The sequence below is a fragment of the Plectrocnemia conspersa genome, unplaced genomic scaffold (assembly GCF_051122295.1).
Source record: "Plectrocnemia conspersa isolate PC_06_02 unplaced genomic scaffold, ASM5112229v1 ptg000009l, whole genome shotgun sequence".
NCBI classification, from domain to species: domain Eukaryota; kingdom Metazoa; phylum Arthropoda; class Insecta; order Trichoptera; family Polycentropodidae; genus Plectrocnemia; species Plectrocnemia conspersa.
In genome coordinates this window covers 24,144,965-24,166,494 of record NW_028277173.1, presented here as the reverse complement: position 1 = coordinate 24,166,494, position 21,530 = coordinate 24,144,965, and the positions used below count along the sequence as shown (strand labels likewise).

The window sequence follows — 21,530 nt, the reverse complement described above, 5'->3', positions numbered from 1 at the left end:
GCAAGTACATGCGAGTCAGCTTATATACATAAAAATTGCTTATCGATTAGAATTTAGAATTGTCCCAGAAAGCTCATGTTTTATTGCATGTTCGTTTGTAGTCAGGCGTATTGAACAAATATATAATTATTATTACACAAAATTATGTTTAAAAACTTGAATTAATCTAGTTGATACATGTGTTGTTCTTGATTTAAGCCAAAGGTTATATTCACATAAACATAATTACAGCGATTTTTTAAAGATTCCTCAACGTAGATGAATTGATCATTGAGCACGCTCAAGTTAATTCTATCGTCCTAGATTATAATAAATATATTATACATTTTTACTCAATATAACCTTATAACAGGCAATTATAATATAACATAAATGTTCAATAAAACCTTGAAGTTAATGCAAATTTGGTCAATGTTACGATCATAATTTACTAACGAGTTAATTTTGCAATAAAACGAAATATGCATAGATGAATGAACATTTAACGGTTGAGTAAATTAGTTTCTTAAACATAATTATCTTTGTATATAAATATAAGATACTTTAATAATTTTTTTGGTAAAATTACTTTCGCTAAAACAATTTTAGTTAAAGTAATACTTAAAATTAATTTATACTATTAATTTTAAAAAAATATTAAACTGCGTTTATCACTATATTTTAGGCAAAGTGTATGACTTTCGATACAAAAAGTAGTAATTATTTGTTAAACAAAATTAGCACTGCAGAACGTTCCAAGCCTTCTAAATTCATTTTTACAGTGCGCCATGATGGCCTTAATACAAAATAGTTCAAACATGTCATTCATATACATATATCAGCTCAAACATGCACTCATCTATCTATATATACACATATTAGGTACTTTTAAAAGTGCAGGTTAATTGAGCTAAAAATTTAAACGTGTAATACCTTAACTAAATTATACATTCTCCATTTTTTTACAATTATTCTTCACATGTTATTCATTTTGTTATATCTGATTCGAAAAATAATGTATTTTTCAAAGCAATAAATTATTTAATGTCGTTTTTATATCCGTTTTTGTAAAATATGTTACTCTACCTAAAAACTGTTACATAGATATAAATAGATGATAGTCGTTTGAAGCAATGTCTGAATAATGCAGTGGGTGAATTAGGAGAAAATGTATTGGATTTTTCTATTGTCTTTTTGGTTACAGTCTTGATGTAAAATTACCATTCTTTAATTTGTAAGACAAGGTATTTTTTATGGTTCAAGTTACTTTTAAACAAATTAGCTGAGCACACTATGTGTATATCGCAATTGTTTGCCTGTAAATGAATTATGCCCTTCATATCCTACCAAATGCATAACATTATCATATTGTCGTGTAATCCAATTTTCAGGGTTTGATTGGCGTCTAACCACTGCCTTTTACATCACAAAATATCTACTTCTCATATTCAGTATTAACTCAAAAATAAATATTTCTGTTCTAGACTCATTAATTATTGGCATATTGAGTTTCGCTGCGCAAGATTTTCCTCGTTCAATTTATGCGATACCCATATTCTGCAAATTAGCATATTTCCTAATTTTTTAAATGACTGTGAACTGATGTAGGCGACGCGTTGAGCTTTTGTGCTAGTTTCTGGATCATCTCGGGCCTACTTTGATGGCAGCCCTAATATCCTCACTAACAACCCCATGGACTACCCGCCCTTACGTAGATATTCAATGTCAAAATTATTTTTTAACGATCACAATAAACATCACAAAGCAAAATAATTACAATTTTAAAATCGCTAAAAAAATCACTCAATACAAATTATTTATTATTACAAAATGGTTAAAAATCAATAACACAATATAATATCATGAAAAGTTGTAGTAAAAAAATAAATAAAATATCCGAGGCTTGCCTAAAACAGTTTAACGAAATATTAAAAAAAACTACCACTGACTGGCCAACTTTTGGCCGGTCAGTGGTGGTTGACTGGCCACCCACTCGAAAAAGCTGAAATGACGTCCATGTTCTAAAAGATATGAAGTGAGTTAGATAGCTTATTTCTTCTTTTGGTGCCTTGTCCTTGTTCAAACGTAGGCGTCTGCTTAACGAATGCTTCCTATGACCCTCACAAACCGCTCTTTGTCTATAGCAAGGTGGACAGCTCATCGACTCCAATCCAATTGCGGACTTTTTTTAGCTATAAAATCTTCTTCCTACTTAGCTATCGTTCAATTTCTACTTTACTCTCCAGAGTATTTCAAAATATTTTCCGAAACTTCATATCCTTGTACAACATATTTTCTACACCACAACTCAAATGCCTACAGCTGGCTCAAATTCTTCACTTCCAGAATCCAAATGTACCTTTCTAGAGCAAACAGGTGATGTTTTTCATCTTCAATTTCGATTCTTTTCCTTAGCTCTTCTTCTGAAATTACGGCTGTATATAATAGGTACATGTATTTAAAGCTATCGCTAGTGTCCCAGTATAGTTAGATCTAACGGATATTGCATTTATTTGCTTACTATTTTTTGCGTTCATAAATACATATACAGGCCAATCTACAAGTTTGAGTAGTGGTTGTAGATCCTTGCACTTTCTTTAAAAAACTAAAATTATCCACCAATACGTACTTCTTTTTGGCATTCTACTCACAATCACACATGACATGACGAATCTCTAGCGTACACCACGATTCCTCATCATTAAACTATTATCACTGCTAACTGGTTCCAATATATATTTTTAAAAGCCTTATCCTGAGTCTATAAAGTCCTACATGTTTCATGAGTCAATCAATCTTAAGTTGTACTCAATTAAAGGCCTTTTTAAAATCTAAGATACATTAAATAATTCTAAGAATAAATTTTAATGCGTGACTTATTTGTGGTATTGAAATAATTGTAGATTGTAACCATTACCTGCCTCATATATTTGATTATACATAATCGTCATTATTTAGTTTTTAGTATATTAAATAATTTACAAAATAAAACCATAATTATAATAATATAAAATATTTATGAAGGCGGATTTATGATGATTTAACTCTGAGCTAAAGAATTGCTAAAAATATTTTTAAATTGGTGCCATCTATTGACTAACTTATTTATATAATTAGCAACGCAACAATTGGCACCATCTACCGGTTAATATTGTAACGCTTAAGGAACGATGTTTTCTAATAAGACTCCGTAAAATCGGTTAATAATTTATTTTATAATCACAATATTTTTAATTCGCACGCATACACAGAGCACAAAATATGCATATATTATGAATTACATTATCAATCGCAATTTAATTTACAGAAAACATTAGGCTTTTGGAAAGCGATAAGAGTCAAATAAATTAACAGCTGATTTGTGCTCAGTTTGGTTTGCTATTTAACCTTGAATAAACTTACGCCAGAACAGCGCTTGCAAATTGTGCAAATCTATTTAGAAAATCGTAATTCTGATCGCGAAACTTACCGTGCGCTATGTCCATTTTACGGTCGACATAAACGTCCATCCGAGCAAGTAATTAGAATAACCATGGACCGTTTTCGCACTACGCATACTTTAAATGATAATACGCACCCGCAGAGACGTCGTACAGTACGCACTGAAGAAGTTGTTTCTGCTGTGGAGCGTACTGTTGAGAAGGATCCAAATAAATGCAGCAATTGAAGTTGTGTCCATCCACTTTATAGACGATTTTGCGGAAAGATATTGGGTTACGAGCTTGCAAGATCTGGTGAAAAAGTATTATAATTGAATTTAAATAAAAAATATTTTTTAGCGTAATCACGTTTAGCGCTTAGCGTAGCGGTCAGTTCATTGACCCCGTGACGTCGCTCTCTCGAACGGCTCCTCATTCGGGGAGCTCGTGTGTCACTCTTTTCGCCCTGCCACAGTACTCCCCTCCAGCGAACTAGCCATATGCAGTTCGCGATCACGGTGAACTCATTGCAAAATCCTTCAGCTGACTAGGTATTCGTTGAGTTCTAATCGACCTTGATCATGTCAGGGTCCCCAGTTTAGCGTGGCAGTTGGTTCATTGACCACTCGCACTCTCGACCGGCGCCGCATTCGCAACGTTCGTGTGCCACTCTTTCCGCCGTGTCACAGGTTTTTTTTCAATATCACGTTATTTTTCTTAACAACCCCTACCCCCCTGGCACAGAAGAGTGGCAAAAACGCTGGAACGAGTCCGCAACGGGACTACTGACCAAAAAGTTCCTCCCCCTGATCTCAGGGAGACTCGAGCTCAGGTGGTTCCGTTGTGGATTCCACACCTCACAGTTCATGACCGGCCACGGAGCTTTCCGGGCCTATCATGAACGTTTTTGTTTAAGAGATCGCTCCGACTGCCCCTGCGGCCACGAACTACAGACGTCCGAACACATACTATGGGACTGCCCAATGATGGACGAGGAGAGAGCAGTCCTACACTCCAACCTCGAAATCGAGGGCGATGGCCCTCCACAACACAGACATCTCGTGGCCACGAAGGGAAATCTTCTGGCGTTCGAGAGATACTGCGCCGCATATGGCGCCCGCACAGACGTCCGTCCTCAATAGGACCACCTATTAGCCCCTTAAGGGCCACCCGCGAGCTCTCTTCTCTCATCGGAGTGAGCTAGGCAGCAGGAAAAAAAAAATAAGAAAGAGGAAATAAACAAAACAAGCACAAAGGATGAGTTGATGAAATAAATATTTTTCTTTCCAGGATGCGTAAAATCATTTCTCTCCCGTAGAGACCCCAGGTACGCGGAGCGCGACTGCCCGCATACCTTCCCTCCCCCCACATCCCCTATCCAACCTCCGTCTCCAAAAAAGATAGTGATGCCGGAGACCATCAGTAGATAAATCGCGACGGTCTACCCGTCCAGGTCGTTCACGTGACGACCTAGGAAGGAGGCCTGGTCTAGCGCCTGTATGCGCAGTATGCAGGCGCGAAAGCCAGGCTAGGTACATCCGGTCGCTCATGGGCCGAAACTCCTGAGCCTGATGCGACCGTGGAAGGAGGGCGTGGGCCCATGGACCTTCCACCCCCCTGGCACCATCAGTAGTTAAATCGCGACGGTCTACCCGTCCAGGAAATAAGCGTTTACATAAAAATTTAAAGTAAGTAAAAATATTATATACAATACTTACATATTATATTTACCTAAAATAATTTGCAGTAATTAATTAATTAATAAAATACTATCACTATAAGGTTTTCAACTTTGCTATTTGTGATCTTAGCATTTAGCCAATAAATGTTTTAGATTAAGTTTACAACAAAAAAAACACCATAAAACATGTTCTTTACAATTTTTTCACCTAAATTTATTTTATTTATGTTTATTTATTGTTATGTTCGGTTATCTATTTGACAGAGGTTATTCGATTTAAAATCCAGTAATGATTTAAAAATTAAAGATATTATATATAATAATATTAATTTATCCTATAATTATCTAAATATAATAAAATTGAACATAAAAAATGTTAATAATATTTTTTAATGATTATATAATCCAAGATTAAACTATCACAACACCAATCCTTTTTTTAGATAGCAATAAATGTGTTAAGGTAATATTTAAAAAGGTATTTTCAAGAGATTTATAAATGTGTGTTTAATCTTTGGTTAAGTTTGTTTAAGATTATGTTATCAAAACTGTTTTCATTTCTTGATGTTATTATTTAACTCATATCTATTTTCTTTATATACGTTTAGATAAATGCCATTTTATAATAGTTATTTAGATACCATAAATAAACATTGAAAAATGTTCACAAATCAAGTTATTGATTTTAATTCATATTTATTACAATTTTTGACATTCAAAGATGATAGCTCATGCTTTTATGACTCTTTTGTGTGATGAATATTCACAATAAATAAATTGAATATGATAAAAATAACAAAAACAATGGTGCCGGAAATTAATTGCGTGATACACGCTAATTTTAATCACGCAGACTGAATATATTGTAGATTGCTTTAATTACTAGTGAACGCTAACCATAGTTAAAACCTTTTGTGTATAAGCAGATATCGATAATAACAATGTTTTAAATTCAATGCACGATGAATGTGTCTAGAATATAATACATATACTTCCGCAATAATTAATACAATATAATTAAACAATCGTATTTCACAACTACATATATAGTCCAAATAAATATATCTACTCCAAAATAATGTTTTAAATTCATGTTGTGATTTGCAAATTACATTTTATAATTAGCGATTGAACTGTTTGGGATAGAAGGATTACATGCGTATACTTAACATAAACTTGTACTTATATAAACCCTAGAACAACCGACCATTCTCTCTGTCCTCAGACCACCTTCCTGTGTTTTTTATATTGGATGGTAAGGCTGAGGTTCTCCATAAAATTCCCTTTGATTATAATAATGCTGATTGGAAGGGTTTCGAGAGTATTGTCGAGTCCCATATAGTGGTTAGGCGACAGAACTATGCCTCAACGGACACTAAAACTATCGAACATGATATTAATTATTTAACAACCGTAATTGAACAAGCTAAAATATCATGTTAAAAACTAGAAATAATATTATAGGTAACACGGATCAGGGTAAGGTAGAGATATTAGCTGATGCTTTTTCTGAATAGTACGAACTTAATAAAACTTTTAAACATTTTAAAAATGAAAACGAAGTAAATAGATCAATAAATAAAATAGAAGCATCCTCGATAAATGAGGATTTAATTCGCAAAATAACTAAGTTTTATTAAAAAATTGAAAAATGAAAATGTCATGTAATTGACAGATTAGATTAAACACATTTCTGAAATTTGCACTCATTACTTAACAAACATCTTTAACGCCTGCTTATCTTTTGGGTATTTTCCAACCACTTGGAAAACCGCTGAAATTCATTTAATTATAACCCCGATAAGAATCCTACAAATCCGACTAGTTATCGCCCCATCAGTTTATTACCGTCATTTAGTAAAATATTTGGATAAATACTCCTTATACGTTTAAAAGAATCTTTGGGGAATAAAATTATTAACGAACAGTTTGGTTTCCGCAAAAATCACTAAGCAACACAGTAACTTAATAGTTTAATGTAGCACATATGCGCTAATTTTAATATGAAAAAGAGTACGCTTTTAATGTTAGATATAGAAAAAGCTTTTGACACAGTATCGCAAGACGGTTTGATTCATTAACTATACAAAAACAAAACATTTGACAATTTGCTACGCTTAACACGCTCATACCTGAAAAGTAGAAGCTATGAACACTCGATCACACGTAAAATTCCAGCTGGAATTCCTCATGAAAGTTTGCTCGGTCCGTTCCTCTTTATCTTGTATACGAACGATATCCCGAATATACAAAATACGCGTTTATTTATACACACTAAACCAATTCTTAGACCAATCGCGAATAAATTATAGAAAATTAAAATTAACCGAATTAAAACTGAAGCAATTATTTTCTCAAAACGTAGACAAATTCTGCAACCGCTTCTCCTAAATGAAGAGTGCAATAACGTAAAATGGAAAACAAGTGTTAAATAACTGGGCTTATACCTGGACCCCTAGATTAAATTTAATAAACATATTTTGGAACTTTGCTCTAGAGGGCTTGCCGCCATTGCGGCCATTAGACCGATATTTAATTGAAAAAGGGCACTAACTATTTAATCTATAAACAATTAATTAGACCCATTTTAACATACAAATTATAAGTCATCTAAAACAAAGCTATAAATATATATATATATATATATATATATATATATATATATATATATATATATATATATATATATATATATATATATATATATATATATATATATATATATATATATATATATATATATATATATATAATACATTTGTATTATATATTATTTTATTACTGAAATAAACGTATTTTAAAAAAACAACCATTCTCATTCTTTCCTGAAAATATTTTATATTATAAAAAAGTTTATAGGTGCCGCAAATTTATAAAAAATAATTTATTTATTATGAATTATGAATTCGCCGTTAACGTCCCATTTATTTTTTAGGTTAACGATATTTACACACTATAAATATCATTTCTTTTATCTAAAGTGTATAAAAATTTGTTTTAAATGTTACAGTGAATTTTCTTTAATAGTGCTGTATCTTTATAAGCACAAAGTTATAAATTATAAATTATTTTACAACAGTTTTGCAATTCGCCGTACAGTTTGTGCAATTAAAAGAATATAAAAAAATTATTGATGTAGTACATCACGAAGTCTACAAGTCATCTTAAAGATCTGGTTGAACTCTTAGCATTTTGATAGATCTGGGTTGACGTGGAAGTGGAAAGCGCTGCTTTGTCTGATTTCTAGGAATCGTCTCAATCTCTCAATTGATACTCGGCGTAGCTCCACTTGGAGCGCATTCGAATTAACTCTAAGTCGGAAGCGAAGTGGTAGAAATGTCAAGTTCTTGTGGAAGTTTCTAATTGAAGTGAATTCATTGCACCTTAATTCAAACTTATATTCTTTGCCATTCACGTTTTTCATGATCTCGCCAATACGACGATTCGGAATGAAAATATTATATATTATTAATTATGGTCTATATTTTTCATAATAGCAATGATTTAAAAATCGGTATTTATAATTTTTTATATGTAGAAGAGTATTACAGTAACATATTGCACGTGTTATCATTTTTATGTTTTAACCTACTTCAAACTTTCTTTAATCTCGAATACATGTTCAAGACAATTGTAATGCAAAAGCAAACAACGGAAATCTAGGCCAAATAATCCACTACTTTGTATAAACAAACAGGAAACGTTAAAATTGTTTTATTGTTGTATTTTTCTCGTGACATTACTGTTACTGTTATTTAACATCCGCATAGAAATTATTGCAAATACATTTTAATTATACACATAAAAATAAATTTACTATTTATGAACAATAAAATAAATACCGACGTTAAATATTTTTATATTTATCTAGCTATTATGAAGATAATGTAAATATATTATGATATAAATGCTCTTGACTCTATAATAATTTAAAATATTGTAGAAAATAAGTTATTACAACCAAGTGATCTTTTAAATAAACGCTCTCATTGGTTGAACATGATTAGAATATGTAGAACCAGCAAATAAAGAAAAAGTCAACATGTGCATTTTTATATGGGAGCAATGTCGATGCCAAATGTTGACATCTGGGCAGTCATGGACAGCAGTGGTATTATATAATACATAGCGACTGCACATTTACATATGTACATATGTATGTAGTTTAAAATTTAATTTGAAGTATTTTGGTTAAGCTGAAAAGCATCGAATACTATATGTTTCGAAACTACGTCCATTTTAATTAATATGCGTTAAACTCTTCAATAATTATTATTCCATTCAACAATTTTTCTTGGTGCAATACTGTGGCAAACAGAAAGCTCATTTTCGTGGTAGTATTTATACTTTTAAGTGCTTAACCCTTTCATAGTAGGTTACTTCAAATTAATTTAAATAATATAAGATTAATATTTCCAACAGAATTTTTCTGTGTACATTTAATTCAATCCACAAAGTACTGATCTACCACGTGCAATAAATTTCATTCAATATTTGTTGCCGATCCATCAAATTAATGTGATATAAAATCTTTTCAGACTTTAGACATATTTAATTAATAATAATTTTGACATATGTTTCAATAAAAGGCAAAACATTTAATTCATATTTGTTATATAATTCCTTTTAATTCAAAAGCTATCATATTTCTTTTTTGTTGCGCAAAGTTCTCGCGTAACAGGCGTTTTCGCACATCATGCAATAAATAAATGACCAGTCGGACTGTTAAGTGTTAACACGTCTTTTGCGCATGCGCCAAATTGCTTTTTTTATATGTGTGCTCGTATACGTATGCAAGCGCGGCAGTGGCCGGTATAAAATCGACCAGTACTATTCCTCGTTTATTTTTCCTCCCTGTGAGATTTATTGCTTTTGAAATAATTTCGCAATTCTGGTTTGGCCTCGGTCTTTACGTGAAATAATAAATATGAAATAGTTTATATGTAAGCATTTTGCCTTACAATTTATATTTGGAATGTTCGACTACTGTTCTAAATTTACATATATTGCATATTTGCGGGACTATTAGATAAACATTTGTTTAACTAAAATTATATGCTTTGAATTAAATCGGATTTAGAATTATAGGCCAGTGTTGATTTTACCAGCATCAGCCAGAGTATTTATAATCATAATTCATGAATATGCTTTAGAAGTTTAGACTATTGATTGCTCAAGTATTGTGTTTTCGTGTATCGAAATCAGTAGCAATGAATCTGCTGTTTTTTTTTTAATTTTGTGAATAAAAATCTCGACATAAGCAAACAGGTTGATGTTATTTACACTGATTTTGATTAAATCATGTCTTTATTCAACAAAAACTGATAGGTTTGGGTTTCTACACAAAATTATTATTTTGTTACTCATACTTTTTAGATCATCGTCAAAATGTTTAATATGGGCAACACAAGTCGTCTGAAAATAAATATTAGACATTGAATTATTTTTACACTCTTTTGTTAAAATGGGACACCAACGTGAGAAAACTTTTTTGCAGATTAAGTCAAAGTATCCGCCATAAATCAGAAATATTAAAAGTATCCGTCTTAAACGACTTTATAAAAATTAGGGAATGCCATCCATAACGACCGTTCTTAATCTATTCATAGTTAAAAATACGATAAACATTTTTCAATGACGCAACGAAACTTTTTGCGAACGTTTCCGGTCAAAATTCTAAACTATTACACTAGTTTTGGCTTATTGAAACTACCCTATGTAGTTTAAAAGCGTCAAGGGCAAAACCCACAATAAACATGTATCTATAGTGATAGATTTCTATATTAAAATTACCGACTTATTCTGAAATGTTTTGTAATATCAGGTAACTCTCAGAAGTTCTTGAATAAATAAAAGCAAACGGTTAAAGTGACATTTTATAATTATTTATACACAAATAAATAAGTAAAAATTTATATATATAGACTGTTTAATGTTTTTATCTTTGAACTCGTTTCTAAAAAATATTACTAAGCGTTTTAGTAAATATAGGTATATGTATGTATGTATTATATATAGTTAGTCGTGTTAATTAATTAATAATAGGATCATATTATTAAATAAAACGATAAAAATAAGATTTGCATCACATATGTATTTAATTGGATCATATTATTTTCGTATCGCTCAGTTGAACGGCCACCCTTTTGTAATTGGCCGTCCTACTGAAAGGTGCGCAAAACAAAATCTTATTTGAAGGACGGCATAGGTATAAATATGGGAACGCGGAAAATCAAAAATTATTTTCTCATGCATTTCTACTGACGTCCAAACTTAAAGAGCTTTCTAGCTTGGTGTATACGGTATCGATAACTTCTCAAAACATTTTCGAATATGGTATTTGAACAAATTTTTCGACATCACTTTTTTTAGCTTCCGCAGCAACTTGTTCTCCTGAAACAAAATCCCGGAAATGGTTTTTAAACAAAAATTTCATTTAGAGCCCGGGGCGCTGAACATTCTCGGGCCGACCCCTGCGTGCGAGCCTATTAGTGAGTCCATGAGAAAGCAGGGTGAACTTTAAACCATCGAAGGTCACAGAAGCCACCGCTTCTCTCTTCGCATTCCCTAGTCCGCTTTGGAGTAGTCCTGGAGCTTACTGATGCACCCACAGAAAGCTTCGCGTTTATCTAGCAATTACAAATTATACGTGACAATCTTAATCGTTTCCACAAAAAATAAATAATTACAAACTTTGCCTTTAAAAATAAAAACAAACACTCCTGACATGAAAGTCAAGACAGTTCCAAAGAATTTATGAACTTAGTCGAAAATTGTACTGTTTGTTTGTTATTTATAACTGTAACAATGGATTTATATTCACTATCAAACACTAATTGTTAATTTTGTATGTGTAAGTGTAATGTTTGTAGGTATTTCGTAAACGCACAAGTAATAATACCTTATCAGAAATGACAACACACTTACCAAACAAGCTAGCTAATGAACTTAGCCGTGATATTATTTATGTCAATTTGATTAATATCTGATTAAAATCGTGTTACTGTGTCCCTAAATGCCATAAATAAAAATCATATTTTTTTTTTTTTTTTTCAACTTCAATTATAGAAGATTTTAGACTATATTACAATTTACATTTACATTTATTAGAGATATTCACAAAGTAAATTTTAAAGAAATGTTCCAAATTTTGGATTGTAATGTTTAATCTAAATATTATACAATAAATACGTTTTCAAAGCGCTTCCTTCCAAAGCGATTTCAAGTCGAATGTTATTAATTAAAATACTATTGTATTTAAAAAATTATCCATAAAAACAGTTTTATAAAAAACATTCTGTAAAATAATTTCTACTATTGCTTATAATTTTTCTATACAGATTAAGTACTTTGTGAATTATTTCTTCTTTTTTATTAAATAATGTTTTCATCATAATCAGAGATTTTCCATTTAAAAGAAACGAATGCTTATAATCCAAAGTGAATATGGCAGGTGTTGTTTAAACCCGATTTTTAAACTTTAAGCCCCGGTTTTCAAATATTACAAATTTATCAAAAAAAAGATTTTTAAAAATCAAAAAATCCTAATAGCGAAACGAAATCATATCTGCTTTGTAATCTTACGAATACATTACAAAAACCAAAAAAAGCGTTAGATTTATCAATCATTTTTTCTTATTAATAAATAATAAATTTTATTTATTTATCACGTTTATAACGAATCTTGTCTGAATTGATTAGTAATCTCATTTTTTTTGCTCATCGATTTCCGATGTATTTCTTGGTACATATTTAAATGCATATATATATATAGGTATATATATATTAGCTATTAGTCAGCGATGCACGTTCCGTATGTGTCATACACATAATCAAAATGTAGCTTCTTATTGATTTTTATAATTTGTATAAAATATAAGTTGTTGAAGTCAGGTGCGCAACGCATCGACACCTAAACCCAGGTATCTTTTATACCTGCACTTTAGGTGTTTCTTTCCCATAACAAAAAAAAAACACCATTATCTTTGTCAGGAAACCGTTACAAAATCGACGAGTTTCATTTTAGTTCACAACGTGTTGAAGTATGTATTTCGGAATGTGCACGTATTTGTTTCGTCTTCAACACAATTCCTCCGTTTAGGAATTAGACGCACTCGGACTGTCGTCAGAGCGACTTGTCTTGAGATAAATATCAACAGCAGCTTTTGTATTTTGCCATACAACATGAACTTTGTCAAAGGTACGTATCGAATCATAACATAACCATCACTAACACACTCTAACCTTTCAACAATCGTCAATTATATTCTAATAAAAAATCAAAGATAGATTTTTGATTTATTTATTAATGAAATTAAATAGTCATAAATTTTCATCGTTAAAATCAGCACGTTTTATTTAATCGACCGTTTGACGTACACATTTTTATCACGTGCTCGTAAATATATGCGAAGCGTGCTCGTGAATTTTTACTCTTCATATTTTTTTAATAAATGGTAAACAAATTATATTAAATTGAAATAAAATCACCCTATATCTCTTCTCGCATATGTATACTATTGTTAGCCTCGAGGTGTCATATATACTATAATTAGTATAAAATAGCTAGATAAATGAATAAATTATATATAATATTATATATTATTTTTATCTTTTCTATTAAAATTAGTTTACTATATTTTGAATCCAAAGGTTATTACATTTAAAATGTATTAAACTGTTTTTGTGAGAAGCTATTTATATTTAATTTCCCCTTTTAGAAATCAAATGGTATATATATGTTCACTAACTAGTGCCAACCTAAAACATTTCATGCGGTCATAATTTTGACAAACTTGACGGGTAGGGCTATTTTGTAATGGGGAAACAGTAAATTGCTATTTCTCCATTTATGCTACTTCCTAATATGTATCCACCTAGATTAAGCAATTAAACTAGGTTGTGCCTCAAAATATTATTATCAATAGTAATTGAGGCAGCAATTTAAGAAGGAAAAAATATTCGACGTAACTTTTAACTTTAAAATATTGCATTTTATAGTAAAACTTGCTCATGTTCTTTCTTGTTTGGCTTACTATAAAATGAATACCTTTTAATTCCTAAATCAAATAGTCTAATACTTCTAGACACTTAGAATTACATATTTTAAATAACGGGGTGTATTTATCCATGACTTATTTTTTTCACTTACGTCATTTCGGAACTTACTAATCCACTCGTACACTTCCTGGCGTAACACGCATACATCACCATACTAAATTCCATTTACAACTCAAAAAAGTGCTCTACTTTGGTACAGTCTGTCCAAGATGTGAACGCTCATCGATTTAGTATTGGTGAAAAATACTATAGGGTGACCATGTGAAATTAAACGTTGAATTAATTTTTCCTTTTTTAATTTAATTTGTTGAGGAAAATGTAAAATATCTCTTTCTTACTTATTTTGTTTATTTATAAACACATTTAACTCAAAAACATAATCAGTCTCCAGGTTAAATATCTGTTCAATATAATATTTTTAAAAATACCAATAGAATATTACAGGAATTGTTTTATTGATTACAAAATATCACAACATGACAATAATTTATAATAAAAATATAACACATTATAATTTTTAATTCAAATTCCATCGTATGGTCACCCTACCCTTAAAACAGCACTGATTTAGTATAGGTAACGTTCTCTTATCGGTGTAAACAAATTCGCTGAAAACTGTAAATGTATGCATGCATGCGTACACGCACCCTTATTTTCAACATAACGATGATGAGCGTTAACATCTTGGATGCGACTATAATGTTAATTGCATGCCTAATTCGTACTCTTACTTTTATTAAATATTTCTAACTAAACAGCCACTTCACATTATAATAAAGCAATGTTTTGAATATTTATCATTCGAATTATGATATATTACATACATGTGCTGCCTCATACAGGCTCTGTCATAATCTGTTTTGATTGTATCAGCATGATACGATGATTCGTCACAATCTCAGAACTGTCTATGCAAATATAGATAATAAATTAATAGTTGACCGTGCAAAGTTCAAGCCTAAATTAGAACTTGAGAAAGCGCGGATAATGGAGTAAAGTATTTTTAGAAAATGTAAACTTTTCACCCCATTCACTACTCTAATAATAACTGATTCACTTTGGTACATGTTGCAAATGCGGCGGCCATTTTTAGCTACTGCTGTGCCTTAATGTTGCATGCCCGATATACGCTGTCATCTGTTGGCCACTTATTAAATTATAAATAACATTACAGCCAAATCACAGAAAAATAGTGTTTTGAATTTGTATTATTCGATTCACCCTCATAATTATAACATGTTACATACATGAGCTGCCTCTATCATATTCTATTTCGATTGCAACATCATGATACGATTGATAAGATGACTCACCTTACGTTCCAGACCCCATAGATACACAAACAGGTAACCTTCTAGGCCAGTGGTGGCTAATTGAAATCACTTGGTAGGCCAAATTAAATAATGCATGTTTTTGAACGGCCACACAAATATTTTACAACTTAATAATAACATGATATTTTTTATATTTAAAATAAATAAACAGCTTACAATTAAGATATAATATTTTATTATTTTTTAAAATCGTTTAACATTTATCATTTATTACATGATAATTTTTTGGTGTCGATTGGTATGAAAATGTAAAATTTATAGAAATTTTTAAACTTTCAACTGGGCCATTCAAAACCTTCAAGTGGGCCATTTGTGGTCCGCGGGACACAGTTTGGCCATGGCTGGTCTAGGCAAATGTAAATATTATATTAACTGATCATCAAGTTAAAATAGACAAAAAAATTAAAATAATATATTATAAAGCAAGAAAAGCTTATAAATATTTTTTTTAAATATACGTAGAGCTAGGATTACAATTAGGCTGCTATCTCACCAAGACGCCTCGGTGACGTAGCCAGCAGCGTCTCCAGACGCAATGTATGAACGACTTGGACTTGACAATGTCGCTAAGCCGTCACTAGGTCAGATACACGCCATTCAATTATATATATAGCATCTAGAGACGATGCTGGCTATGTCGCTGTGGCGTCCCGGTGAGATAGCAACCTTACTTACAATAGTAAAGGGGCGATAAGATAATAATTTGGAGAACATCAAGTCAATACCGCCCTGTGTACTTACACATACCGGTATGTCCCTCAGAGCGACCGAGCAATCACAGGGCACTGACTGTTGAGTGTAGTTTAAAAAAATATACATAAGATTAGAAGCAGTAATGTGTTGATATGGGTAAAAATTTTAGTACATAGGTGTAGAGCTGATTTCTGAATACTGTAACTAAAAATGATAGTAATACTATTTACCTGTCTAACAGTGCCTAGCATGCTAATGATAGATAGAGACAAGTGATCTGTTTTTCTTGTAATGCTGGAAATACAATATATATTTATCTATCCTCCGCCTCTCTCCCATCTTGATTTTGAGTCCCTCGCAATGTCACCTGCTCTATAGAATTTTATTTTATTACTAACAATTTGAGATTTATTTGACCACGCAGCAAGAAATTTTTATGAAGCAAAAAGGCTTATTTGACAGTGTAGTGGGAAATTTAGTATTGTATTGCTTTTTATAATCGTTTATAACAAAATCAGTAATATTGAAAAATACACTCTAAAATTAAGTACATATTACTGGTTTATAACCATACTTTAGCTTACTGTAGGAATGAATATATATGTATACACAAAAACCTCATTATAATTTTATTAGATAAAATACAAAAACCTTATTATAAAGTTTTTAATTAGTAAACTCAGAATAATTTATATGTACTTACTTAAATAGGAAGCTAGAGCCACTAAAAATGAAATGTATGGTTGATCTTAGCAGTCACTGATTTTGGGGATTAGCGGCTTAATTGATGGTATTATAAATCTATTTTTTTGTTTTGTTTTAAGTTTTTTAGTGTAGAAATGTGTAATATACTTATGAAACTCCAATTAAATATGTAGTACTATGGGGGGTGGGTCTTGCTCACCCGGCCGTCAAAAGCTGGGTTGAACTCATAGGGCCCAAGTATTGGTAACGGCAGTGGTGCACGCAACGGATGTAAAGTAGTTATACTCTACATTTTCTTCATCAATTTATTTTTAATAAATTGGAAGAAAATATATTACTAACGTTACTCCGCACCTGGAAAGCGTATGTTATTACCTTTCTAATAGGTTGTTTTTTCTTTATAATGCATTTCTTCTGTTAAATATCGGCCTTAGGGTGGTAATGGCAGCAAGCCACAAGTTCTACGATGTGCTTAGAAAATTTAAGCCAGTGGAGTTCAGATGTATTACTATTAAACTGTTATTTCCTTTAAAAATGTTATAAATTATTAGTTTTTCAAGTGAAATTTGTAGGCTCTGTGCCTGTTTTGCCTTAATTGATACTGTAACTAATGTGCACTTATTATTATTCATGTTTATATATTTATTTCAAAATAAACACTAGTTTTCTTAAGCTTATATGATCTTTTTCTTTTACAGCCCAGCCAGGTTTGGTGGCCTCCATTGGCGTGATTAGCATCGGTTCAATGTATGCAGTATGGAAATGGCACTCGAAGCAACAAGAATTACCGACTGAATGGCAAGATGTTGGCGTCTTGAGTGACCTAATGTGCTTTCCGATCAAATCTTGTGGCGTTCTCAGACTACCGGCGCTGGAATGTACTCAATTAGGACTCCAATATGACTTGTTGAAAGATAGGTACGTTTCAATTGATCGACCAATTGAGTTCGATTGATAATGTATTCTAAATTATTTGCAGACAAATGATGGTCATCAGTAACTCAGGCAACTTTGTTTCTGCCCGAAATGAGCCTACTTTGATATTGATAAGTCCAAAAATTAAGGGCGACGAACTAACATTGACTGCGCCTAATATCGAACCGTTTAAGATAAGATTGAATGAATTAAATCAAAGCCCAAATCATAAAACTACACTGTGGAAAATCCCGATAAATGCCTTGGACTGCGGAGACGAAGCTGCTAAATGGATTTCAAAATACTTAAGAAACGAAGAAAATGGGTTTAGAATAGTATTCTTCACGGATAAGATGACGAATTGTAGAAGATCAAGAATGAAATCGCTCATTTCAGATATAAACTCTGTGCGCTATTTATTAATTTAACGAAATTGATTCTATTTTAATAATATTATGTATTATACTTAATTTTAGGGAGCTTTCACAGATTTGACCTCTTTTAACTTGATAAACGAGAGTTCAGTCGATGATCTGAACACTAGATTAAAAGACATATCAGTCGATCCTCAACGTTTTAGACCCAATTTTGTAGTAAGAGGAGCGGAAGCCTATGAAGAAGACCACTGGCAATGGGTTCGAATCGGAGAAGTGGTTTTCAAAGTCATTAAATATTGTACAAGGTAATTATTTATCTATATTGATTATATTCTGACGTTATTGATAAATGCATATTTTATTGATTTCGTAATTAAGATAATGTCGTACTTCAACATTAATTATTGATGCATATATTGATGTCAAAACACTCATTTAATTTATATTAGTGGTTGATTACACTTAATTATCTCTTTCTATAACATCTAAAACCAATATTAGACATCTCCAAATTTATGTTTTCATTATTATGTATAAAAGTAAAACAAATGATCATCGGCAAAATATCTTTCAAAATCAGACAAATTCCCTATAAGTTGTTGTACCTTGAAATGTACATGTTCCATAAAAAAAAAACTACATTAAACATAGACAAATAAAAAGGCCAGTATATGGAAACCAATTCAGGAATCCCGAACGATTTACAGACTATTCGCAAACATAATTACAGCAATTTTATATTGATTTTTTTTGTCAAGAAAAATCGAGTTCTCGAAACAAATTCAAAATGTTCGATGCACCTACCCTCGTCACGTGCAGGATCACCGATTGCTCATAAGTAATGAATGACGTTTTAGGGCCCATACGCACTGTCGGCTAGCCGCCGGCGACTAGCGGCCGCCGGCTCAAAAACGTAGGTAACTAGACTAGGCGGCTAAGCCGAGCGACTCGAGGTCGGGTAGTACATTCGCGAAGAAATTGCAATATTAATTTTAAAGAGAAAAAAATATTATTTTAATTTCAATATAATATTCAATTTCCCCGTATGAAACGCTTTTTGTTTCCCAAATGCAATTATAAATGTATCTGTATTATGTTATTAAAATGAATTTAAATCGAGAAGCAAGAAATAATATAAAATAATTATACATATTATTTCACAATATTTTTTTTTCGTTATCAATATTCATATAAAATTATTGTAAACGATTCGGGATTCAATTTCTACGATGAGCGTTTCTGTGTCGAAGCCATTTTTTGTGAATGATGTATAAGTCGCCTCGAAAGTCGCTCCTCGTGCGAATGCACTCATCTAAACCCATGCTTTTATAGGTTGCCGCGACAGGCAAGTCGCCTGTGCATCACCTCTGCGCAGGATCGCGCCTGACGCTCCGGCGACTCGGCGCCTGCGTGCGTATGCACCCATTTAAAACCATATAAAGTACAGTCGCCGGGCGGCTAGCCGACAGTGCGTATGGGCCCTTAATGTATTTGATCAAAACTAGTTGCTTTCTCTCTTTTATAATTATAAGACCTGTAAGGTTAGTTTTAGTCTCAGCCAGAAACATAGATTCACATCAAATGAACCAAAATCCAAACGTAATAAATATCAAAAAACAAATATTTAATTATCAGTGTATTCGGTTTTATTTTACAATTCTACACAATTTAATCATCTCAATATTATTTGCATTAGGACCTTGCTTGAAACATTGGCACCCTTTTATTTACCATTGATATAATTTCGTATTATATTTAATGCCGCTCATTGCAAATTACGCATATTTGTACTCTTAAGAACCTAAGAAAAAACCTCACCATATCCCCCTCCCACTTGGGTTTTGTTACTTTTTAAAGCCTACACACAACTTTGGTCAAAAATGAAACATCGTATGTAATTCAAATATATTTTTAAAATAATATTTTTCATACACTCATTTCTAGCCATACCCAAATAAATGTTATATACCAGCACAATAAGCTAGTGGTATAAGTCAGTGGCTAATATATGAAAGACCTGGGTTAGAATCCCATATGGGCACTAGGGTTTTTAAATTTATAGCGTCTTTGGGAGATCGGAATTAGTGATTATTTTATAATTATAATCCCACACAATCAGCACAGATACGGTTTTCCTCGATTTTCCTAATCTCACGGATGAATAATTCAATAATAAGATCGAGCTATGTCGGGCATAGTGACGTCAAGTGATTGTAAACTACAATAATAGTTTATAATTAATAAAATAGATATCACTGTGTTTATATATAAATAAATTGTATATAAATACTCCTTTAAACAATCTACTACTAAACAAAAATGGCTTTCTCAATCTATTTGAAGTTTATTTGCTTAAAAGGACAATAACTATTCTTCTGTCTGTACGTCTGCGAGTATTTAGAATATGGATTATCAGTTCTCAGTGAACCTTTTCCATTGTATTGTATATTACTGCGTGTAGATTTATAACTACATTTTATCAATGTTCATTATGATGTTGAGTAATTCAGAAATTATTGTGCCATCAATTCGCACGTGTGATACAATACTGAAATGATTCAAATCAAATTCTGAGTTATCATGAAAAAATAAAATAAAAAATTAAGTGCGCTAAAATTTAAACAGGCACGCAACATGCTTTGTCATTTATTTTTTAAATAATGAAACTCGTTAAATTCATCAAATAATAAATAAATGAAAAATCAGAATGGTTATGCATGTCCGTCATTTCTGAAAGTATAAGATAGACTAGAACGTTCTCTAACTGCATGTTTTGCAGCGCGTAAAAATAAAAGATGATGTTCATTATAATGTTGTGCTTTTACTAAAAATATTTAAAAGTATTATTTTAATAAAATAGTCCATAAAGCAATTCCATCCTAATTTTAATATTTTTATGACTTTTAGATGTGTCTTGACGACTGTGGATCATACAACTGGCGTAAAAGATAAAAACAGAGAGCCACTTACCACTTTAAAGACGTATGTATGATTAATAGAAATGCAATGAATATTTGTATAATATATATTATCTTTCAGATACCGAATGATTGGAACTGAAGATTATGACAAGGGTTCACCTATAATGGGAATTCACTTAATATTATGTAAACCTGGAATAGTCAAAGTTGGCGACGTAATATCAATCGTAAAATAATCAAGCGTGCAATTGATTTATACAAAATATCATCAATTTTAAATGTAATCTCACGTATTGAAAGCTAATCAATATATTTAATAATATCAAAGACTGCAATTTTTGTTAGTAAAATAATTTGACATACATTTTTTAATTTTATGTTTATAGTATTATAAGGATTTCTATTATTTTTATATGACTTTCTGAAATAAAATATATTTGATTCTA

The 21,530-nt window shown here is 31.5% G+C and overlaps 1 protein-coding gene across 2 annotated transcripts in view; it reads left to right on the top strand.

Annotated features, from left to right (window-relative positions):
- Marc (Mitochondrial amidoxime reducing component) overlaps positions 1-21,530 on the top strand; it is a 24,199-nt gene extending 2,669 nt beyond the window's left edge. The window contains exons 1-6 of one of the 2 annotated variants that reach the window (XM_088191823.1): positions 12,946-13,279; positions 17,570-17,789; positions 17,851-18,193; positions 18,263-18,468; positions 21,071-21,145; positions 21,203-21,530. In XM_088191823.1, coding sequence (XP_088047949.1) covers positions 13,264-13,279; positions 17,570-17,789; positions 17,851-18,193; positions 18,263-18,468; positions 21,071-21,145; positions 21,203-21,320 — 978 coding nt within the window. In that variant the 5' untranslated portion in view covers positions 12,946-13,263 and the 3' untranslated portion in view covers positions 21,321-21,530. Of the gene's footprint in view, positions 1-12,945; positions 13,280-17,569; positions 17,790-17,850; positions 18,194-18,262; positions 18,469-21,070; positions 21,146-21,202 lie in introns of those variants that run through there. The other variant, XM_088191824.1, reaches the window with a different exon arrangement.